At 39.0% G+C, this 25,561-nt stretch overlaps 1 protein-coding gene across 2 annotated transcripts; it reads right to left on the minus strand.

Annotated features, from left to right (window-relative positions):
- Positions 1-628: 628 nt before the first annotated feature.
- LOC148869998 (Integral membrane Yip1 family protein) lies at positions 629-25,561 on the minus strand. 2 transcript variants are annotated; one of them, XM_088969371.1, is made up of 4 exons: positions 25,330-25,561; positions 24,436-25,002; positions 1,288-1,362; positions 629-1,189 (listed from the first exon to the last, which is right to left on the minus strand). In XM_088969371.1, exons 2-4 carry the CDS (start codon positions 24,922-24,924, stop codon positions 929-931), a joined length of 825 nt encoding a protein of 274 aa, XP_088825497.1. In that variant the 5' UTR covers positions 24,925-25,002; positions 25,330-25,561; the 3' UTR covers positions 629-928. The 2 variants fall into 2 exon arrangements, with proteins under 2 accessions (XP_088825497.1, XP_088825498.1); XM_088969372.1 differs by having other exon boundaries at positions 25,258-25,332.

A 25,561-nucleotide genomic window follows, 5' to 3' on the forward strand; every position in this document is an offset into this window, starting at 1 on the left:
ATGGACTGTGCTAATTCCTTCCTGGGTTGCAATACTCTCACTGGACTGGGCCTTATCAGGGTTGTATCAAATAGACAATTTTAACATACATGTCGGGATATGCTTAGGTAACATGGACATGGTGGAATCATTAGGATATGCATGGATACACTAGAGAAACCTATACATCCCACTAATACATCAATAACACTATGTCTAAGGTTTAAATAACTATGAAGGTATAAAAACATAAGAAACACATTTTAATAATTTATGTGAAATGTGAACCTTTGCTTTTGTTAAAACATCTTGTTGTAGAGTAGTATGGTGGTGAGACTTGTTTGTTAAGCATGCAATCCAAGTACACTCCTGGCAGTAGATGTTATCTTTACGCATTTCTATAAATATAAAGGAGTTCGTGTATTCGGAAATCCATGGCTCAATATGGCAGCCCTTGTGATCACAAATATAGTGTGAATTGTGAAAGATATTACATGAATGACTTGATGTTGCATTGTGCCTTTTCAAGATTCTGTACAAATTCTCCTTTTATCATCTACTAACCAACAATGACACCATAACGGATAGTAGGAATAAGAAACAATTCTATTAGTGCCACATACCTATCCTAAAAAGATAATACTGCTGCTTTATGCCAGAAGGTCATGCAGGCAATTTATTTCACCAAAACAGAAAATAAGCCCTTCAATTCCTCGTTATAAAACAGTTTGGGAGAGAGAGAGAGAGAGAGAATTCCATGTGAAAACCAGCTTATACAAACTATGCAAACTATGTAGATCATAGTTGGGAGTCTCAAACACTAAGTTGGTCAAAAATAAGAGAGAAAACTCATGAAATCACACATGAAATATAATAACTAGCATGTGAAATGCATGTACCTGCGTTTGAGCTTCATCAACTATAAAGATCAATATTGATTCTTGATGACTTAATCAATGGCAATGATCAGAAAACCAACAGATACATACATGAGGAAGACTGGGTAGAGTGCAAGGGCTTTTCTTCTTGGGTTAACGGCTGAACTCATGAAAGGATACGCAGCCCAGGAGCTCCATGCCAATGTCACACACACCACAATAACCTTTATAATCACATTGTCTTTCAACATGCATATCAGCGCTCCAATGTCAAGAGGGAAGAGGCAGTAACCAAGAAGACTGAGACTCTGAAAGAAGATTATCTGCCCACCCTATAACAATAAACCATGTAAAAGTCTTCAATACCAATTTTGTGTGCCACAGAAGACACAAACCAGGAAAGAGGAAGCAGGGAGGGGAGAGAATTTACCAAGAGTAGGACATTCAACGTTAGAATTATAGCACCAGCTGCAAGAAGTGCAAATGCAACTGCAAAAACCTCAGACTGGAAAATGGACAATGAGCAAAACAAAAATGTTCAGCCATGAACTTGCTAAATAATCTTGTACTGCAAAATTTTCTCTGCTATTTATTTCATAAATCAAAAAATAACATGAAGAAAACAAGTCTTACATGGTTTTTTTTGTACAACACATGCACAAGTACAAGATACAATATGAGATGAATCCAAACTTTCATTTTCATTGAAAGCTGGATTTTATTCATCATTTCTCAAAATAAAAATGCCATAGATGGACCAATCAGAAGATTCACATGCCCTACGCCAAATGGGAAGTGGACCAGGAACAACAATCAGGGAGAAAATTAATGAACAGAAAAAAAAAATAGGAAAAAAAATCTATCACAAGTTCTTAACATAAGAAATCAACATATTAGTTGCACTTACAATTCCAATGGATGTGGCATTAAACAGAATAGAATGGCAAAACAGGATTAATACAGCCAACCCATATAGTTTTGGATAAGGCTAATATGATATGATGATGAATTGCACTTAAAATTAAAAGAATCTAGAAATTTTCTTCTTTTTTTTTGTAAGATATCCTATTGAGATCAGTATTTTAAAAGCGAGGACAAAGCAAGATGTGCTCACCTGAAACAAAGCAAGGCACAAATTAAAAAAAAAAAAAAAAAAAGATAAATGAAAAACATTAATACATAAAATTTTTTGAAACTTGTATTTTAAAATAAATTAAAGGTTTTAAAAAAGCTTGTTTGCTCAAATCAAAATGCATAAACATGACATATAAAACAAATTCAAAGTAAAGAGAAAGCAACCAAATTTAGATCATACCAAAGCACTTCAAGCACTCAACAATTCAAGCATGTGAAACTCTAAACATGACTGTCTATAACCTTGTTGCATTACTTAAAGTAGTTAGTTGATGTTGCCTTGCACTTCTAGTTCTAGGAGTTAGGGCCTTTACACACAGTGTTTTCAACCAATTCTTGACCTATCTGGTCAAACCGTTCAACCCATCACTCATAATACCGGCTTGGGTTAACCCCTAACATGCCTTTGAACAAAAACTTGTTACCTTGTGATTTTGGTTGTTCATTCTACTTTAAGGTTAGGGATCATAGGGGCGCAACTTAGGTGGGTTGGGCTGGGCTGAGGGTGCAACTCAGGTCAAAGATTCAAACTTTGGCCTCAGGCCTGGCTCAACCTGAGGACAAGCCCGAAATTACCAACACAATTCATGTTGGGCTTGATTGGGCCTGGGTGGGTTGGTCAGGTTTGAAAGAATGTCATTAATATGAAGATTTTTTTAACATATTCTGTATAACCATCTTTAATTGGATTTTATGGCTCAATTTGAGTGAACTGAAAATATGTACAAATGTCATTAATAAATGCATAAATACATATTTTATGCATATATGCATGCACAAATATAATTAGGAAAAGATGCTTTTCTATAAATAAAACGAATAATATGCATACATACATATATTCATTCAGGTGGGCTCAAGTTGGGTCAGGCCAGGCTCAGGATCCAAGGCCTCAGCCCAAGCCTAACCTGAGTTTAGGTCAGGCCCAAGTTTTCTGGCCAACACCTAGAGTAGAGCCTAAAAGCTCAGGCCCAACCTATGAAAAAGCTTGAGTTAGGCCCCACCCAAGTCATGGCCCTAGGGGATTAGAGATCAATTGTTAATAGACCATTAATTTTTTTTTATCAGCAACACAGAAATGGTTTCATCAATAAGAAGAAAGCACAGTTCCAACAAAAGGTGGTGAAAAAAATAGACACAGCTTTAGAGAAGCTGACCCAACCCAAGAATTACAATTGAACCCAATACAGATGAATTCTTTGTACCCCTTGCTTAGTTAGACCATCTGCCAAGCTGTTGGCTGTTCTCCTCACCCATTTGACTCGGATTGTCATGTGCTTTGATAGCCATTTAAATCGCCTCAATTCATTCCTCAAATGCCATGTCACCCCCTCCCCTTCTTTAACCATTTCACAACAGTTTCCGAGCCTCCCTCAACAATCAGTCTATTAATGCCCAACTCTTTTGCCTTTTCGACCCCATATACTGCAGCCAAAAGTTCTGATCTTGCCACATCACCTTGTTCAGAAGGAACCAAGTATAAAGCAATGATGTTTCCTTCTTCATCCCTAATGCCACCCATGCCTGAGGGGCCTGGATTACCCAAACAACTCCCATCAAAATTCAGCTTCTTCCATCCACCTATTGGGGGTAACCACTTCTCAGCAGATTTCGGTCTTCTAGATGAAGGCAATAACATCCCAAGCCCTGAAAAAGCCTTCAACCTTAAAATCTGAAAACAGTTTCAAGCTTTTTGCCCAGTGTGCCACTCTCAAAGTTTTGATTTCTACCAAGGCTTCCTTGTTTCTTTCTCTTTCTTCAAGTATTCTTGCATTTCTTTGCTTCTAATGAAATTTAATGAATTTTATTTATCAAAAAATTCAGATTCTTCCATACGCCTATTGGGGGTGACCACTTCTCAGCAGATTCCTGTCTTCTAGAGGAAGGCAATAACATCCCAAGCCCTGAAAAAGTCTTCAACCTTGAAATCTGAAAACAATTTCAGGCTTTTTGCCCAGTGTGCCACTCTCAAAGTTTTGATTCCTACCAAGGCTTCCTTGCTTCTTTCTCTTTCTTCAACTATTATTGTGTTTCTTTGCTTCTAATGAAATTTAATGAATTTTATTTATCAAAAAAAATTCTTGCATTTTTTTACTCCCAAACAGTCCAAAGCACCACTGCTGTAGTACACCTCCCCAAGATCCCATCCCTCCTTTTAGTGCAACTAAAGCAAATAGAGCTAAACAAACCTTCCAACCTGTTAGGAGAAGACCATCTGCATGGAAGCGAACCACTTCCAAATAAAGCTAAAAAAAGGACAAGAGATTAGAAGATGGAATACAATATCACCATTTAACTTACACAGGACACACCAGTTGGGGGACAAACACCAAATTGGTCCTTTTCTTTGTAGCAAGTCAAAGGTATTAATACAACCATGAAACACTTCCCAACAGAAAGAACTGATTTTAGGGAAATGGGAAAGCACCAAACTTTCTTGATTGGGAAAGGAGAAGGGGAGGTGGCTACCAAGGAATTAAAGAAAGATATACAAGAAAATAACCCATCAGAATGAATGCCCCAAACCCTAGAATCCGAGCCACCTTCTCCCAAAAACACTAGATTCAGCAAGCCAAACAACTTCAACACACTAGGAATTTCAGATTCTCTAAGGTTCCTGTTAAAGCCAAGTTAATAGACCAGTACTGGTGCATAAACACCAATAAAAGGTAATTTTGAAATCAATAGACCATTACAAAGTTATGAAATACATAAGAATGCATAAAAAGGTGACCAAAAATTCCTATCAAAAAAAGTGACCAAAAAGCAAACTTACAAAAGGCACACACCAAGTGCATGCCTTTTGGGGCTGCACCTTGGGTTAAATGGTAAACCTGACTTGCCTTGACCCATAGTTGTCAAGGCAACACCTAGGCGATAAGGCATTCTTAGAGGCTAATGAATCAGCCAAACCATTAACACCCCCCCCCCTCCATGCTAGCAAAATCTTTCAACACCTGACCGTAATATGTTAGTTCGATATTGCATTCTTCTCATCTTTCACCCAACCAACCACCACTTGAGAGTGCCCTTTAATAACCACCCTCTCAAAGTTCACCGCTTTTGCCTTTTGTACTCAACATAGGACACCAAACAATTCAGCTCTTGTACATCCCCTAAACCAACAGAACCCAAGAACAAAACTAATATATTATGATCTTTGTCACTAAACACCCCTTCAATCCTCGAGGGGCCTAGCTTACCAAAACTGCCTCAATCAAAATTTAGTTTTATGAAACTATCTTCAGGTGGTTCCCATTCTTTTTGAATTTTACTCTTCCATTGACAATGCAGCCACTACCCCACATTTCCTTCTCAAATCATCATATAAATATGGCGAGAACAGGTCCATAGATTTTACCCAATGAATCACTCTTGTCAAGACACACTCCAAGTGTTTCCATGATTCTTTCTTCTTCCTTGAATTTTCTTGCATTACTTTCTTCCTATACTGTTCATAACACAGCAGCCCTGGTACATCTCCACATTATTCTCTTTTCTCCTTGGTCATTTAAAGGTTCCAACCTCAAATATGTAGAAGCAATGAGGGATAGTTCTGTCTTTTTATATTTCTTGTACACATATTTCTTCTTTGTGCATTACTTGTATTTTATTCTTTATGATAGGGCAGAATAACCTTTCATTTTATTAATATGAAGTCTCTTTTCTTGGGTGCTGCTCCCACTAGACATGCCCACACAGATTGTCTCCTCTTTCTTTCTCTCTTCCCTCTTCATAATCTCACTCTGACATGGTATCAGAGCAGGTCACGACCTGACTTACTTCCAAACATCAAAACAGACAATATTCTGATCATCAACAGTTCAAACTGTTTTCCTACTCGTACAGTTGCCTAGGGCTGTTTTGATCAGCCCTAATCTGGCAGTTCCTAGAAACTGCAAACCAGATTCAGTTTTCTTTTTGTCTCCCTCTCAATAGCCGCTGGATCTGCACAATACTTTGTTTTTCTGGGTCGCACAGATCTGCTCTACATACTGTTAGTACTTGCCTGGCTTGAATGAACAAATGTCTTGTTTGATAAGTGGTTTTCTTGTGACTAGTTCATTTCTTTTACCTATTAGGCAAGGTTGGATCTCTCAGTTTATACCTCTGTACCCAGATTTTTTTAATAAATAAATTTCATCATTTTTCATTAAAATCAAAGGATAACATCTGTTACAAGCCATCTCAGTATAAAACAGATTTACATATGTGCCTAGTATATCTGATCCCTAGTTATCCCTTGCTTAGCTAGAGTATCAGCCAATGCATTGGCCTCCCTTCCCACCCATTGTATAGTTAAAATCATTTATTGTGTTAGCCAATTGAGTTTCTTCATTTCATTTCTGTAACACAAAATCACTGAATTTGAGTCTTTTAGCCAACCCACCACCACCTTGGAGTCCCCTTCTATCACTAATTTCTCCATGCTTAATTCTTTTGCAACATGAATGCCTTGTAGGGCTGCATATAGTTCTGCCTTTAAAGTATCACCATTTCTCATTGGTCCTGAAAAAATGTCTCTTAAATTTCCTTCTTTGTCTCTTACAGCCCCTCCTATGCCAGATGGACCTAGGTTTCGTTGACTGCTCCCATCAAAGTTTAGTTTCAGCCAATCTTCAATAGGAGGTGTCCAAACCATCCTTGTTTTAATTTTCTGTACTGCACTAAAAGCTACGAAGCTCCAATTCCTCCAGATATCATCAAAGGAGAAAGATTTGAAAAGGTCCAATGTTTGTAGCCAATGTATAGTTGTTTATTTCTTTCCTTCTCTTGGAAGATTCTTGCGTTTCTTTCTTCCCATAATGTCCAGATCATTGTTGCTCTAGTGCACCTCCACATCATTCTTCCCCTTCTCTTCGGCGAACCAAAGGTTGATGGATCAAACAGCATTTTAATCTCTGTTGGCATATTCCACCTGCACCCAAACAAGGAGAAAAACCAACCCCAAATTTCTTTAGCAAATGAGCAGGAAATTAGTAAGTGAAAGCAAGATTCACCATCAGATTTACATAAAGAGCACCAACTCAGGGAAATAAACAAAGAAGGTCTTTTCTTTTGCAATGTATCCAAAGTGTTAATTTTCCCAAGAGCCACTTCCCAACAAAAAGCCTTAATTTTAGGGGAAATTGGCTGAAACCAAATTTCTTTCCAAGGGCAAAGAGGAGGGGCACTGGCAAAGAGCTTTAAAAAAGGAAGCACAAGAAAAAAGACCTTTAGGACTTGGGCACCAAATTCTTCTATTAGGATTAGAAGCCTCTAAGCAAACTTTATCAAGGAGAATTAGAAGCTCTAACAAACAAATAGCCTCCTCATCCCTTAATCCCTGCCGGAACCCAAGATCCCAATTAAGACTCAAAGGTAAAGAAGGACAAGAAAATTGGAGATCACCTCATTTTTATACAAAAAGATAGAATACAAAGAGGGAACAACTCCTTTAAAGGCCAGTTACCAAACCAAATGTCTTCCCATAAACGAATTAAATTCCCTAAGACTATGTTAGGTTTGAAGGAAAAGGTAGGGAAAGGAAGGGAAAGGTAGGAAAACCTATACAAATTGACTAGAGCCAAGCATTCTTTTCTTATAGACAAATTGATGCTTGTTCCTCGGCATCAATTTGAGGGAGAGTGTAGAAGTGACGAGGGATTGTCTTTTTACATTTCTTGTACACTTATTTCTTCTTTGTACATTACTTGTATTTTATTCTTTATGAGAGGGTAGAATAGTCCTTTCATTTATTAATATAAAGTCTCTTTTCTTGGGTGTTGCTCTCACTAGACACACCCATCTCCTCTTTCTTTCTCTCTTCCCTCTTCACAATCTGACTCTAACAGAAAAATGACCAAGCTCATAGGAAAAGCCCACCTGCAACCAAAAAAGAGGAAAAGAAAACCATTCCCAGATAAAGGTAATAAATGAACAAGTAATGAGAAGGTGGTAACCAATTTCACCATTATCTTTACAAAGTATGCACCAATTTGGAAATAAACAAGCATCCCTACTTTTTGACAATATGTCCAAAGTATTAATCATTCCATGTTAAACCTCCCAACAAAATGCCTCAAGTTTTAGGGAGACAAGCTTACACCAAACTTCATGAATAGGGAAAGGGGGAAAGCTATTTGGAGAAGCAAGAACCCTAAAAAAGAAGCACAAGATAAGACTCCCTTAGGGGTGGGTGTCTAAATCCTCCCATCAGGCTTGGAGAGATCCAACTCAATTATATCAAGAATTTGCAATAACTCAACAACAAGAAAACATTCAGCCTCCCCCAAACCTCTTCTTAAGCTCAAATCCCATCAATCACAGTAGAATTTTGAAATAGGTTCTTTCTTGAAATGTGAAATAGAATAAAGAAACAGAGAAGCATATTTTAGAGGCAACTCACCCACTTAGTGGTCTTCCCAAAATGAGATTTTATTCCCCAAATAAACATCACACCTAGCTAAGGGATTGTGGAAGAATAGCAAGAATAGCTTTCCATGGGGAAGCCAAAGTAGTCCAATGAGATATACCAACATCCCAGCCACTTGGCATCATTGCTACCACCACCTTGTTTCCACACCCAAAACATTGAGGTTGGCCAACATGAACTTAATCAAAGGTTATTCTTCCACCTAAGGAGACATAGTGATTTTGTTTATCAGCAACACAGAAAATATTCATTAATTAAAAAATCATGTACAAAGAAGTTGTGGGCGGACAAGAAGTCCAAAGTATCCCACTAATTATATCACAGCCCCAATCATAGCCCAAAGGACAATTCCTTTAATTACAACACAGCCCCAAAGGTAACCAAAAAGAAAATCCAACTAACTACAACATAGCCCAGAACATAGATTGTCTTTGAACTCCTTGCTTAGCTAGACCATCAGCCATGCTGTTAGCTGACCTTCTAATCCATCTTATTTGAATCACCATGTCTTTAGAAGCCTGCTTGAAGCGCCTGAGCCCATTCCTTAGCTGTCAAATTATTCCCTCCCCTTTCTTCAGCCAGTTTACCACAATTTTTGAGTCCCCTTCAATAATCAACCTGTTAATCCCCATTTCATTAGCTTTTTCAACACCATTTACTGCTGCCTTCATTTCTGAGCTCACCACATCACCATGCTGAATAGGACCTGAGAACATGGCTAACATATTTCCATTCTCTCCCCTTATTACCCCACCAATGCCTAATGGGCCCGGATTTCCCAAACAGCTGCCATCAAAATTTAGTTTCTTCCACCCAGCATCCAGAGGGGACCAGAATTCATTTACAACAGATCTTCTAGATGCAGTACTTGCAATTGTTCCCCATGGCTAACATATTTCCATTCTCACCCCTTATTACCCCACCAATGCCTAATGGGCCCGGATTTCCCAAACAGCTGCCATCAAAATTTAGTTTCTTCCACCCAGCATCCAGAGGGGACCAGAATTCATTTACAACAGATCTTCTAGATGCAGTACTTGCAATTGTTCCCCATGGCTAACATATTTCCATTCTCTCCCCTTATTACCCCACCAATGCCTAATGGGCCCAGATTTCCCAAACAGCTGCCATCAAAATTTAGTTTCTTCCACCCAGCATCCAGAGGAGACCAGAATTCATTTACAACAGATCTTCAAGATGCAGTATTTGCAATTGTTCCCCATGATCTGAAAAGGTGCTAGTATTTTCCCTTATCTTTCTAAGACAGGAGTCTAGAAACTACTATCCAAATTGCCTCCCAAAGGAAGACCTAATTAGTTCATAGGCCAAACACTGGTTGAGCACCCAAGGACATCAATAATCGCACCTAATTCGTTTGACAATTGGCATCCTTTCAAACAGCTCAGCATCAATTCACTCTCCTCACTTATCTAGATTATTAGCATCACAAAAAAATTATTACACTGTCAACAAACTAAAGGTAACCACAACATTATTCCTCCAACTCCCCAATCCCTAATTTTTTATTATTAACTGAACATTTTGTTAATATATCAAAATATGACAAACCCTCCAACCCCTAATCAAAGCCTCCCTATCACTATCAGCTTTTGACATCAATCTACTAAGCACGTCTGCAATTAGAATGAAAACTCATAGTGAAAACCATTTTTTCCCAAAACCACACATAACCTCTATCAAAAAAGACCAATCCAGTAAATCGTAAGCTTTCTCAACATCCAGTTTAAACACTACCCTTTGCCTCCAGATCTTTTTTTCCTCCACATATTCATTTGCTACCGAAGTTCAATTACAATTTGCCTATCGTGAATAAAAGTCCCTTGGAACTGAATAATGATGGAAGAAATCACAACCTTGACAATAAAAATATAAAAGAAAAAAGAAACTAATGGGGTAACTAGCTTAGCAGTTCAAGTTACAAGTTAGATGTAATACATGGGTAAATTGCCTATCGTGAATAAAAGCCCCTTGGAACTGAATAGTGATGGAAGAAATCACAACCTTGACAATAAAAATATAAAAGAAAAAAGAAACTAATGGGGTAACTAGCTTAGCAGTTCAAGTTACAAGTTAGATGTAATACATGGGTAAATTGCCTATCGTGAATAAAAGCCCCTTGGAACTGAATAGTGATCGAAGAAATCACAAACTTGACAATAAAAATATAAAAGAAAAAAGAAACTAATGGGGTAACTAGCTTAGCAGTTCAAGTTACAAGTTAGATGTAATACATGGGTAAAAAATTATATTACTAAATAACCAGAGTGAAATCCCAAGGAAATCCCAACTAAGAGGATGGTTCATAGAGGTCTTAGAATCCTTTGGGGAAAAAAACACAATTGATAATGCCTACTGGAAGGAATGACGTTTGCTGGCTGAAGGGGGTTTGCAGACAAACTCCAAGACATCATTCTTCTAACTGAAACAAGGAGAAAAGTGGGGAGACTTAAAGGTGGTGAAAGAGGAGAAAGAAAACATTGACTTGAAAAAGTGTATCAGTGTCAGAAAAGAAAGAAATTGATTCAAATGATGATAATCTGAGCCTGCCAGAGATAGCAATTAGCAACTCAGCAAAACTACATAGATTAGGATTTGAGGTGAAAAAAGATGTGTGGGAACAGAGGCTCATATTATTAGCTGGAAAGAAGGTACAGGATAGGAACTCTGTAGTGAAAAAAAAAATAGTAGAAAAATTAAAAATAAACTCTGAAGTAATGGTGGCTTCTTTCAGCGAGACAAGGGTGGTTATGGATGTGGGTATTACAGAGGTTGAACTAGCTTCAGTAGAAACAGAGGAAGGACAGGTTGTCGCAATTGCAATGACGTTGAAATTGCAGAAAAAATATTGACGGTGAAAACGTTGGGGCTTCCTTTCAACTTGTGGAATGGAACGATGCTTACAAGGACCATTGGAACCATGGGTGGAATCCTTGAAAGTTTTGATACAAGTGATCTGCATGTGGTGAGAGTTAGGATCATCGGTGTGAAACTGGAGGATATTCCAAGATCTTTGGCTCTCTGTGTTGATGGATTGTGGAGGAAGATATGGCTGACAACAGACGTAGAGGTGGCTCTAGCACCATGTCGCAAGGAGGAAGATGATGCTGACTTGGCCAAGGTGAGTCTATGTGGAGGAAGAAGAAAGGATGATGAGGGTAGAAGAGCACTCTCTGCACCCTTGGTGGAAGCCAAACAGTCAAGCCCCAAAATTCGAATGGAAGCATTGGAAATTAAGGAAAATTTCAATTTTTTTTTTTTTTTGGAATTAAAAAGAACTTAATGGTTGGTCCCTCATTCGCTGAACTGGTTAGGAAGGAGCTCGGTCTGATCAGGGCTCAGGGGCAAGGTCAAAGTACAGATGTAAATGGAAAGCAAAAAATTTTCTTTGACCAACCAGGTTAAACCTGGGTCAAATAGGATTGAACCAAAAGGAGGGTCTAGTAGCAAGATCCAATTCATGTGACTTTTTAAGTAGTCACATGAGCCGGGTCTCAAAGAGCATGACAGGAGACAATTGTTGTGGTCTATCATCTTCTCCAAAAGTGTTGCAACAGTCTGAAGGTCGAAAGAGGTTGAGGAAAAAGAAATTAATGAAGAACCGTACAAACACAGACAAGATTGACAAGGAAGAAAAGAGATATGATGAAGAGAAAGGAAAAGACGCAAGCAGACTTTGTAGGCAATGATTTTCAACAGGAAAAAGAGGGGAACGGAGAGGATTTTCAGGAAGAAACAGAGGTAGAAGATTTGGAGGAACAAAAAGAAGTGACAGAGGAAGAGAAGACTGAAAAGGCAATTACGACTGTGCCAGAAAGAGATGAAGCTAGAGTTGAGGAAGAGAGGGAGATCGTTCAAGAAGATGTGATAAGTGGGGTTGAAGGGACGAAGGAAATAAAAGAGGAAGAGTTAGAAGGGAACAGAGGAGGAAAGGGGATAATGGCGTTGTAGACTTGTAGAGGAGAAAGAAGGGGAGAAAGAAGCAGGGAATGAGGGAGGGGGAAACGAGGGTGTAGGAAAGAAGAGTTGGGGTGGGGTTAATACTTATAAAAGGAAAATATATAGAACTTTTTTTATCAGTAACAAGAAACTTTATTAATGATGTGAAACTATGTGAAACTTTAAGTACAAAAGGGGGGAGGTAAAATGTCTTAACTCCCCACCAACAGAATACATTGGAAGAAAGTAAAAAATTATCCCAAAATATAGATTCCCTATTCACCCCTTGCTTGGCTAACCCATCAGCAAGTGAGTTAGCAGTCCTCTTCACCCAGCTGTATTGCATTACAATATCCCTACTCAGCCATTTGATTTTTTTCTTCTCATTGTTATAACTCCACAAACCACTGTATTCTTCCTTTAGCCATCTAATCACCACCTCTGAGTCACCTTCAAGGACCAAACATCTGATCTTCAAATCTCTTGCTCTTTGGATGACCTTCCAGGGCTGCAAGAATCTCATTCCTAAGAGAGCCTCCTCCAATTGGGCCTGAGAACATGGCAGTAATAACCCCATCCTCATTCCTGAACACTTCCCCAATCCCAGAAAGCCCTGGATTCCTTAAGTAACTACCATCAAAATTCAGTTTTATGAATCCAGAGGATGGATGAGACCAAGAGGGGCTAAGAGTCCTCTTACATAGGGCAGAGATAGCTATCTCTTTCCTATTTCTTACCAAATCAGCCACAGAATAACCTGAGAACAGCTCCATAGTTTTCAGCCAGTGGGCTACCCTTAATAGTATTAGATCTAATAAGTTTTCCAGGGTTCTTTCCTTGTCTGAAAAGATTCGTGAGTTTCTTTCTTCCCATAGGGACCAACACACTGCTGCCCTAATGCTTCTCCACATAATCTTCCCTCTCTTCTTCAGCCATCTAAAAAATGAAGAAAAGAACAAGCTTTGGACGCTCACAGGGGGATTCCAAATACACCCAAAGAGGGAGAAAGCCCACTCCCATACTGTTTTAGCAATCGAACAAGTAACCATAATGTGGTAACCAGTTTCCCCATTAGCTTTACAGAGAGAACACCTATTAGGAAGTAAACAAGAATTGGGTCTCTTTTTCTGAAGTAGGTGAGGTCATTTGTATTAATTCTTTCCAGGAAAGTTTCCCAACAAAAACTACCAACCCGAGGAGGAATGGGCTTACTCCAAATTTCTTTAACCGGGAAGGACAACCCAATAGGATCAGAAGCCACAAGTTAATGTCTCAAAAAACGAAGCACAAGAGAAGGTACCTGAGGAGGAAGGGGTCCAAAGTCTGGTGTCCTCCTTATTAGGGTCCAAGAAGACATTTTCAAGGATGGCTAACAGAGACAAGATGCAGCCCAAGTCTGTATCCCTAATTGCCCTTCTCAGGCTTAGGTTTCACCCAAAACCAAAAGAGATTCTGAAGGGCTTAAGAAGGATGAGATGGGTTCATTTTTCAAATCTGAAAGAGCATACAAAGAGGGAAATTGGTCCCATCAAAGGTGAGTCCCTAACCCAATGTCCCCAACCCATACCTAATCCAAGGGGAGAAAACTGGAAGCAAATCATGAATGGCTTTCCAAAGAGAGGCAACTGTAGCCCTTGCCATAATTCCAAGTTCCCAACCATTGCCTTCCAGCCCATGTATGCTAGCCACAGTCTTTGTCCACAATTTGTCTCTTTCCAATGGAAACCGCCATAACCATTTAACCAACAATGCCATGTTCCTTTTCCTGATAACCCAATCCCAAGATCTCCTACCTTTTAAAATCTAGTTACCACCTCCTAACTCACCCTATGGTCCCTCTTTTCCTCTCCTGGCTCCCATAAGAAATCCCTCATTGATTTTTCCAAAATGTTAGAAACCTTTGTGGGGATCTTAAACACTGACAGGAAATAAACGGGTAGGTTATCTAGGGTAGACCTAATCAAAGTGACTCTCCCCCCCCCTCCAAGAAAAGATAACTTTTCCTCCAAGAACCAAGCCTTTTCTCAAATCTCTCCAATGTCGGGTTCCAAAAGCTTTCCTTCTTAATCTCCCAAGGGGAGGCCTAAGTAAATCAAAGGCCAATCCGAGATTGCACAACTTAACACACTTGCATATTCACTTAGCTCCCTCTCCTTCAAATTCACACCCACCATACTGCTCTTATCAAAGTTCACCTTGAGATTAGACATCTACTAAAAAGTTGTATTGCCAATTTTAAATTCCAGATCCAATTTATGTCCCCACCTTCACAAAACAAGATTGTGTCATCTGCAAACTGCAGATGTGTAAGTGGTACCTCCTCCCTTCCTACTCTCCCAAGGACATCCGCAATCAAAGTGAAAAGAAAAGGGGATAGTGGGTCTCCTTGTCTTATTCCTCTCGAGGCGGGGAAGAAGTCCACCACAGTTCCATTCACCAAGATAGAATAGTGGATTTAGGAGACAGCTTTGGGGAGGAAACTAAGGATGATCCAATTATAGATTAAGTTCATAAGATAGAGAAGAATTGTGATATTGAAAAAGTGATAAATAAGGAAGTGGAAGTCAGCAGAATTCTGGTTTTGTTCTTAGGTGGGGAGGAGTTTGCGAAGGAAGCATTTAGGCCTGTGGAATAAAGAAATGGGGAGAACAAAGAGGAGCTGGTGGCTGACTATAACTCAAGTAATTTGGTACTTCATGTGATGAAAGAGCCAATTGAAGGATGTGAGAATGGAATCAAGGAAAAGGAAGAAGAATTGGAGGGGGGGGGGTTGGATAGAGGCCAGAAACTTGCTGGAAAATTGAAAGAAGCTATGGGAACTTTAAACACAGCCAGAAGATGTGGAACTCAGAAGAATAGAAAAAAGCCAATAGCAGATTGCAGCACCAAAGGTATTTGAAAGGATAAAAGGAGCTCCATTTGGCATTGGGCCTAACAAGATAGTAAGAAAACACAAAAATGTAGTCGGAAGACAAAAAGAAGTTTGCATCCAAACTTCGAACAACAAGACGAATTGAGTGAGTCCATTAGGGATTGGGTTTTGTGTTTTTGGGTCTTTTGTTGGGTGATAGATGTGGGTGCTTGGGATCTTGTAAGGGCGTCGACCTTTGTGCTTTGTCAATCAGGGTTGTTTTCAGCCTTCTTTTTGTATTGTTTATGTGTATTTTTTGTAAGGGTTTTGGTTTTAAGGGGTTGGCCATGTTGGGTTGGTTTGGACTGACTGGTTTTGTTTCACCTTTGATGGATGTTTCTTGGTTGTTTTCTTTCCCCCTCAAGTGAATGCTTATCACCTTTCCTTGTATCTCTCTTTTTGTTTAGTAAAATTTTTCTTTATCTTAAAAAAAAAATAATGGACAAGTTTTGGGAGCAAAGGACAGATGTCCACTTGGAATTTATTGACTTAGAAAAAAGCAAATGATAGGGTCCCTAGAGAAGTCATTTGATTGGTTTTGGGAAAGAAAGAGACTTCAAGTAGGTGTACACTTTTGGTTGATAAGGGATTGAATGCAATGCTAGAACAATGGGAAGATGCTTCAGAATCAAAAGTTTTAAAGATAAGTAGGATTAAGATTTTTTTTTTGATAAGTAAAAAGAAAATTTTAATTAAAAAGAGAACAAGGAACAATGCCATGATGGCACCACAAAAACAACTACAACTCAACCACATGACCAAACAGCACAAAACGCAAAGAAAACAGCCACACAAACATCTCAATGAGAACAATTAAAAACATCAGAAGCGGCATTGCTGCCTAAACACCAACAAGAATATTTATTCCTCAACGAGAATTGATTCTTCCTCCCCTACTTCCTCATTCCAAATTTCTCTCCAATCTCCTCTAAATGCTTTTGAAAGACTCTCATCCTTCCTCCTCCTTTCTAATTCCTCAAGAGCCCTTCCTCCTCTTTTCACCTCTTCCTTTGACACCACCTCCCCTTCCACCTTCTCACCTTCCTTTCTAATTTCCTCAGCCCCTTTACTATTAATTGGTTCCTACTCCAAAGGGATCACCGAGAGATTTAGTTTACTTTCAACGACCTAGCTTTCCTTACCAAGGAACACCTCTCTCTGAGCTTTTGAATTAAGACTTCGTCTCTTTTAAACCTTTTTAAGTTGATTAGTTGGACCTGCCCCAATTAAACCATCTTTAAGGCATGAAAAAACCTTGATGACATGCACAATGTGGGTCTTGTTTGAAATTCTTATCTTCATTGTAGCCAACACTTCAGCAACTAGGACTCTCCAACTCCTTCCTCCTACAACCCAGATCGACACCCATCTTTCCAACAAACACTTCAGCAATTGAAGATTCATCCCATTTTTCAGGTGACTCGGACTTATCCAAATCCATGTTGTCACTCCCAGGCTCCAGAGCACCACCACAGGCCACAATCTACCCCCACCACTCCCTACCACCTTCTCTTCTTTTCCCTCCAAAACTATCTCTCTCCATCCCATCCTCAAGACCAGCCACCTCCCCCTCCACCTCCATAACTTGAGAAACATCTCCCTCTACCTCAACACCTCCATCCCAACTCACAACCAGCAACCTGGTATTTGAAGGCTAAGCAAAAATATACTCATTAGCCTCTGCAATTTTCAAACCCATTTTTCGGTTGATTAGAGCTTGCAAATCTGGTGATCACCAGATCAAGTTTGACCCTAACCCTTTCCGAACAGCACTCACACCTCTTCTCCTTCTCGCTTTTCCAAACTTCTTAAAACCAGATGAGAACAAAGGTCCCAGGTTTTTTACCAAAGCCTCTAACTTTATCTGCTCGATTTAGAAAAAGGAGCTACCCCATTTTTTCTCAATAATGTGGACCCCACATGGCATATTAATCCCTCCAATATCTAGAAAGGAACTAAAGTATTCCTCCATTGAGCAACCCCCAAACTCTTTAACTCTCCCTCTCTCCTTCATTAGGTCATCTATGTAGCCTTCATTAAATAAAATAATTCCATTCCCTAAATTCAAATTTACTTATTTACCCCCCACCCTTTGAGTTCCATCATCTTCAACCTCATGACGACCTTTCATCTTCCCAACAGGGATCTCATCGTAGGAGAAGGTCTCCAGTTATCCTGTTGTCTTTGCCACCTTCCTGGATCTTGATCCAAACTCAGGAGGGGTAGAGAATTTCTTCACCCTCTAGAACGTTAGTTCTTCTCCTTCTAGGAACATACACAAGTTGTAAGTTTCCCTTGGAAATAACAACTCCATAGAACTTGGAAATTTTTCCAAGTCTTCGATTTCCACTAATAGTCTTGCAAAATCAATCTTCTCCCAATTTCCATTCCTTCCATCAATGTTTAGGAATTTTCCAGACATGTCTCCGATGATTTTGAAAGCCATCTAACCCCAGGCATGCAACGGAGTTCCCACCACACCTATCCATACTATTAAGGTTTTAGACAAATTGTGTAGTCTATAGTGGTAGTTTTTTATTATTTATCATTTAGATTGGAATTGGGGACCATAGCACTCTTGTTGGGTCCTTTTTGAGAAGTTATTTTAATTGTTTTATGTGTTAGCCGCCCTATAAGGGCATATTGGTCTTTGTACTCTTTATTATTTTGGACTATAAATAATAGTGAAGAGGCAGCCAGCACTATTGCTCTCTTCTCTCTCAAATCTCTTCTCTTCCTTTTCTCCTTTCTTCTCTTCTTCTACAAGAAATAATCTTTTCATTTACAAATTTTTTATTTCAGCACTTTTCTACTTGGTATCAAAGCTCGGCTAGGGTTTCTTGGAGTTTTTTCCATGCAGTCCTAGATCAGCCGATTGCATGAGGAGATAAAGGGCTGATCGATCTACTTCACATTGCCCAATTCTTGGATTTTTTGGTGTGATCTAGTCATCAGGGGGTGATCTATGTTTTGGCATCAAAATCAGAAAGAACTAGAGTGCGGAGAAGAGTCCTAGTCAAGTTGGACTCTTCAATTTTGTTATGATCTTGGGCGCTTAGATATAGTTGAACTTCTCTAGGTCTTCTATAGAGGGCGGTTAGGTTTTTGGAATTTTTTGGGCCTTCTAGAGTGGTCGATTCACTTTTCTCTCCAATGAGAGACAGTGGAAGGAGACAAATTTCTCTTCGGATAGGATTTTCTTCTTTCAAAAAGGTTTGTTACCTTTGTGTGTGAGATTGATTTGATCTTGGAGGCTCTCTACCTAATTTTCTTTTTTCTTTGGAAAAGGTAAAATAATTTTATTCAACTCAAAAAAAGAAACATACAAGTTGGGTTCAGGCCCAGAAGGGCAGCTTGAAAACCACAGCAGTTACACTCTCCACCAGGAATTGGAGAAAGAGAAAGAAGACAAGTTCAGACTTTTGAATTCCTCATATACAAATATCCAAAAAATTTGTTTGCTCACAGCTCTCTAAATGATATATTCAGGACTTTTAGCTTTTATTACAAAAAATTCTACTATTGTGTGTGAGATTGATTTGATCTTGGAGGCTCTCTACCTAATTATTTTTTGTTTTTGAATTGTTTGAAGTAAAATGGAGAGTTGGAGTACCGAGAAGAAGTCCACCAATAACATGGATCTAGGTGTTGGAGGTAGTAGTGATATTTTTGGGTCTGGAATTATTACTACAATGAAGTTTGATGATACAAATTATCTAGAATGGGCACAATCAGCCAAGAAGGCCATTGGTGCTCATGGGAAACTAGGTACATCACTGGGAGGAGAAGAAACCTTATACAAACCCCTCGTGGTGGGTACAAGAGAATTACATGGTGATGGCATGGCTGTGTAACTCTATGTTACCTCACATTGGTAAAAATTTTTTGTGGGCTAATACTGCAAGGGAAATTTGGGATGGTGTGACTGAAACTTATTCCCAGAAACTAAATGTACCAAACACAACCTAAATTGGGGCTTTTTCCTGTTTTTCATTTATGTTTTCCTTTTCATGTTAATCTTTGTTCTACTTATCTCTCATCTAGTTACCCACATGTCACTCCACGTGTGTAGTAAAAATAAAACAATAAAAAGATGTAAAGACATTTAAGTTTTGATTTTCTTTTTTTGTTTTTTTGGGGGCTTCTATTTCTTGCCACCTATTTCTCTATGCTGAAAACTCTTTGGCAGGAGATCAATCACTTAGAAACTATGGTTTGGAAGAGTATGAAGGATGCAGCAATCTATCAGGGTTGGTAGAAAAGAATAGGGTTTTTGAGTTCTTGGCTAGGATGAACCCTGAATTCAGCATTGCCAGGCAACATCTCCTTTCTAGAGAAAGTGTGACTCTTTCTTAAGCTTATGCCTTTGTCTCTGGGGAGGAGAGCAGGAGGAATGTTATGTTGAGACAACTTGGGATTGATCAGTCAGCTATGGTTAGTACAGTTAAATCTAAGCCAAAAGGAGACAAGGGGAGTAGTGAGGCTAGGAAAGAGGATAAGAAGGACTTGGTGTGTGACTATTGCAAGACTAAGCATACCAGAGACACCTGTTGGAAGGTTTACCCTCATCTCGTACCAGCTCAGATCAAGAAAAATAAGAGAAATGCAAATGTGGCAAATACAAGAGACCCTTAAGGACAAGGGGAGTAGTGAGGCTAGGAAAGAGGACAAGAAGAACTTGGTGTGTGACTATTGCAAGAAGACTAGGCATACCAGAGACACCTGTTGAAAGGTTTACCCTCATCTTGTACCAGCTCAGATCAAGAACAATAAGGGAAATGCAAATGTGGCAATTACAAGAGACCCTTCAAGACCCCTCTCCAAGGCTGATTTGGAGTCCATTGTAGTAGCAATAGTGAAGACTGAATTTGAAAAGTATGGACAGCTTATGAATAAAAAGGATTTAGCTAGTTCTAGTTCTTCAAATGGACAGAACAGCGCAGGAGCCAACAATACTTCCTTTGGTCATACAGGTAGTTCATATGCAGTTGCAAATCATATGTCCACATCAGGTAAGGAGGGACCTCCCTGGATTATAGAATCAGGAGCATCTGAGAACATGACCAATATATCTACCCACTTTAGTTTTTACTAGTTGTGCTCCGGTAGAGATAGTCTCTACAGTAAATGGTTCACATATTCCCATTGCTGAGAAAGGGACAGTTAGAGTGACTAATGACATTACTTTATCCTCTGACTTACATGTCCCTAAACTCTACACTAATCTTCTTTCAGTAAACTCTCTAATAAAAAATTTGAACTGTTCAGTGACCTTTCTTCCTATTAATTGTGTTTTACAGGATCTGGAATCAAAGAGAATGATTGGGAGTAGTCTTGAGGTGAATGGAGTCTACCTTCTGAATGAGATTCTAAGACATCAAAGTCATCATGTTAGTAGCAGTAGTAGTGAATCAGAGTTAGTGAGTCAGATTATGCTCAAACAATCATTTGGGTCATCTTTCTTTCATTTCATTGAGGTTTTTGTTTCCAAAGTTGTTTGAGTCTATTCGGTTGTCTAGTCTGGAATGTGAAAGTTGTCAATTAGGAAAGCATTGTAGACATTCTTTTAAACCAAGTAATAAAAGAAGTTCCTTTGCTTTTGATATTGTTCATACTGATGTATGGGGTCCTTACCACATTTCTTCCATGGGTGGTTATCATTGTTTTCTCTTGTTTGTGGGATGATCATACACGGTATTCCTGCATATATCTAATAAGATCACGTGATAAAGTACCCATTTTGGTGCGACAGTTCTACCAAATGGTTCTCACACAATTTGGAGTGAAAACTAAAGTCTTCAAATCAGATAATGCTAGAGAATACTTTGAGAAGGACTTGTCATCATACTTTTTGGAGCATGGTGTGATTCATCAGAGTAATTGTGCATACACACCGCAACAGAATGGGGTAACAGAGAGGAAGAATAGGCATATTGTGGGGGTGGCAAGGTGCCTTATGGTGTGTGCCTCAATTCCTATTCGTTTTGGGGGGGATGTAGTTCTCACAGCCGTGTATTTGATTAATTGTGTTCCTTCATGCACTTTGAGGTTTAAGGCACCTATCAGCTTGCTTTTTCTAGATGGGGAGATATTTCATATACCTTTGAAAGTCTTTGGGTGTGTCTCCTTTGTTCACATTCTTAGACCTCATCACAAGAAATTGGATCCTAAGGCCAAGAAATGTGTTTTCCTTGTCCTTGGGTATACTCAAAACCAAAATGGGTATTGTTGTTATGATCCAGTGTCAGGGAGCAAGTTTGTCACTATGGATGTTACCTTTTTTGAGTCTACTTTCTTTTTCTTGGGTGGTTCTCCTCAAGGGGAACGTTTTGGGGAGGAGAACTCACAACTTGTCCCTCTTCCGGTCTCACAGCCGTGTATTTGATTAATCGTGTTCCTTCATGCACTTTGAGGTTTAAGGCACCTATCAGCTTGCTTTTTCTAGATGGGGAGATATTTCATATACTTTTGAAAGTCTTTGGGTGTGTCTCCTTTGTTCACATTCTTGGTCCTCATCACAAGAAATTGGATCCTAAGGCCAAGAAATGTGTTTTCCTTGTCCTTGGGTATACTCAAAACCAAAATGGGTATTGTTGTTATGATCCAGTGTCAGGGAGCAGGTTTGTCACTATGGATGTTACCTTTTTTTAGTCTACTTTCTTTTTTCTTGGGTGGTTCTCCTCAAGGGGAACGTTTTGGGGAGGAGAACTCACAACTTGTCCCTCTTCCGGTGTCATTTATTCCTTCATCTAAACCACCTATTCCACCATCAACAACTACAATCCCACTACTTGACCATTACAGCTAGTCTCACAGGTCTATCAACGCCACCAAAAGAGGGTTGACTCCACACATGCTCAGATAGAAGAACCTGCACCACTCTCTGTCAATCCATCTGAGATCCCAGGTTCAACTAATACAGCTCAGGTATTTCCCTTGAGCCTGAGCCTGTTATTTCCCCTGATAGTGATGTTTCTATACCTAACATTGTTGTGCCAGCATTATTGCTCTCTTTTCTCTCCCAAATCTCTTCTCTTCCTTTTCTCCTTTCTTCTCTTCTTCTACAAGAAATATTCTTTTCTTTTACAGATTTTTTATTTCAGCACTTTTCTACTCATACCACCCTTCTCTTCCTACCATCACGAACCGCCCCTGCCACTAGGAACCACTAGCATAACCTCAACTCAATCTCTCTTGTTTTTCATATTCTGAATCCATCACCACTTTGCATCTTCCTTGCTCTGAAACATAAATAGGAACAAACCCCCAGCCAAATTTCTAACACCTACAAATCTTTCTTCCCCCCCATTCCAACTTTGCCCAAGCTTCAATCACTTCTTCACATCGCACCCAATGGACCTAACAATAAGGCAAGCATTCAAGATCTTCAGGTTATCATTTAACTCTTCCACTTGTTTCGCTTCAATCTGAACCCTTGCTAACTTGCCACTGTTTCCACATGTTTGCATCATGTCATGCTAGAACCTTCAGCAAGATCTTATGGGTCGGCAAAAGCCCCCATCTTTCTCCCCTAACCACTTAATAGGAATATATGTATTACAATTCTAGCAAAAAAACTCAAAACAGCGATGGTGCAATTAAGATTGATGATCTTGAGATACCCCAAGCCAACCACTTTCAATACCCTAGTCAATCATCCATAATAAGGGAGCCGGAGAAATTAAAGAGGATATTGCTCACAGAATTAAAATAGGATGGTTGAAGTCAAGAAGTGCATTCGATGTGTTGTATGATCAGCATATACCAAGACCAAAAAGAAAATTCTATATGAAAGATCAGCATTGCTACACAAGGTTTGTACAGGTTTCCCTACCCTCCCCTTCCTTTCCCTACCTTTCCCTTCAAACCAAACACAGCCTAAAAGTCAATTAATAAGTTAAGCCACATAGAATGGTTCTTTAACCAACACATGATAGAAAATAACTCAATAAGTTTGCTAAATGGTTCTTAAATAATTTGTAAACCTTATTCTAGTAAGGGTTTTAAAACAAGTGTCCCATGAAAAAAAAAAAGGAACTAAAAAAAACCAAAGAATGAAAAGTAGATAACTTAACTGTAATTGAATTTATTTGATAGATTGAAATGTATAAATCATAAAATTCATGAATTAAACAGTAATTGTAAGATTTTTTTAAGAAAAATATCAGACATAAGATTTGAACCAAAATACTTGGGGTTCTGATATGAATTATCAATTATGGCATAAATCGTAAGATTTTGACAACTAAAAGCCAACCCCAAATAGTTAGAATTAAGACTGAATTGAGTTCAGTTGTGTACATGGAACTCTTGAAAGACCATGACAATGAGCAAATGCACTAAAGCCCTACAATATGAAAGTTGACTTTCATTCCCCACTTTCATGCTACATCATAAAGCTCATTTACATTTTTCCTTCGATAAGATTCTTTATATATTCAGTGTCATTATGATGAAAAAAGAAAAAAAAGATAAGATAATTTAGAGAAGGTTCCTCAGTGAAACATTAAAATTATTTAATCGCAGTGATCTTCATGGAATTTAGCTTGTATTTGTATGTCTGATTTGTGGGGACGTGCTACCCCCCATCTTGTGTAGCCCCTTTCGGTTTCTATCAAAAAAAAAAATTAAAATCATTTAATGTCTAACCACTTGATCTGGCAATAAGATGAAGCAAATCTAATCGTGTAAATGTATCCTATAGAAATCAAGGGCAAAATATAAATTACAGGAATAGGTTTCAATCAGATGCAATAATATTCTCCTCAATTATCTATCAAATAAATAAATAAATAATAATATGCTCCTCAATTAAGTAAAGTTAGGCAATCACTTAGGTTAAAATGGACAGAACTTTTCATGCTGAAATATTTGAGCCCATCTTCACCTCTTTTGCGTTGAAGACTTTGTTTTCCTTGTTATTTACATCAAATCAAATTAAAAGGGGTAAAAACAAAGTTCTCACTATATAGGAGGCAGAACTGAAACCTGAATTGTTCGAGTCTGGAAAATTTTCCGTCCATTTAACGAAGAAACAAAACATACCTAAGAAGCAACTTTCTCTGACAAATACTAACGAAACAAATTTGAAAAGCTCAATAACACCACCTTACCTACAGAAATAGTGTAAGAAGATTAAGATGTAACAATCAGTCACTCACCTTCTTAACAGATGCCGACCACGATAGCGTAAGGCCAAGAAAGACAATGAAGAAAAAAGGCCCCCATAGATCCCAATCCCTCAAAGCCTTCCCCGGGTCCTCACGGTACGGATTCGGAAACACCACAAGTTTCAGATTGCTGACAATGCGAGACAAATCCCTCTTCACAGTGTCCCACACCGGTTCCGTAAGAGTATTAGGGAGCGACCCAAACCCATTGGAAATACTCGCGCGGGAACTCGAATCGGACGTCGGCAAAGCTGGCGGAACAGGAATAGGAGTAGCAGGTGGCTTTTGATACGTCGGTTGGATATTGGATGTTATAAACGGAGATGAAGATACAGGAATGGAAGCTCTGGGAGGGCTCGGAGGTCTCGCCGGAAGCACTGTGGTGGGCCCGGACTGAACGCTGGCGTTAATGAGGTTCTCGATCTCATCGATGTCTGACTGCGAAGACGGGTGAAGAGGTACAGTATCGTTGTGCGACATGGTCACCCACAAAAATCTCCAAAACTAAAACCCCAAAGTCTCCAAGTACAACCACAATCCAAATAAATTTACTGAAACCTGTAGAGAGAGAGACAGAGATCTAACATAAATAAGCAATAAAGATATCTTGGACAAAGCACGATCAGACTCATACAAATCAGATCCAGGTACATAATGTGAAAACAAATCAGAGATGATTACAGAGAATCCAAAAAAAAAAAAAGAAAAGCCTAATTGATTGTGCAAAAAGCTTAAATAGAGAAAGGCATGAATAAATGAGAAAAATTGAAAGGTTGAAATAAATAGATGAGAAAGGCATGAATAGAGAAATACAGTTTTTGAGGAGATTTGAAATAAACAACCAGTCAAGAACCCTACAGAGAGATTAGAGAAAGGTTGAATTACCAGGAAGAGGAGGAGGAAATGGACAAATTCCTTGTTCGAAGAAGGACTACTCTACCATGGATATCTCGTACTTTGTTCTTGTTTTCGCTCTTTTAACCAAAGACAATGACGTAAACAGGAATTAGAAACAGGAGTGACGAAGAAGACACGAACATAAAGTGGATCGGGTAAGTTGCATAGAGGTACCTGTACTTCGGGCGTAGTGTCACTTGACGGGTGAACTTTCAAATGT

Source organism: Nelumbo lutea, chromosome 2 (assembly GCF_056320005.1).
Source record: "Nelumbo lutea isolate HS-2025 chromosome 2, American lotus-T2T, whole genome shotgun sequence".
NCBI classification, from domain to species: Eukaryota; Viridiplantae; Streptophyta; class Magnoliopsida; order Proteales; family Nelumbonaceae; genus Nelumbo; species Nelumbo lutea.

Bases quoted from the DNA above. Each gene is read 5' to 3' on its own strand.
- LOC148869998 (XM_088969371.1), bottom strand. From the start codon at position 24,924: ATGTCGCACAACGATACTGTACCTCTTCACCCGTCTTCGCAGTCAGAC. The intron at 1,363-24,435 runs GTGAGTGACTGA...TCCATTTTCCAG, and splicing joins GGTCGGCATCTGTTAAGAAG to TCTGAGGTTTTTGCAGTTGC. The intron at 1,190-1,287 runs GTAAATTCTCTC...TTATTGTTATAG, and splicing joins CGTTGAATGTCCTACTCTTG to GGTGGGCAGATAATCTTCTT.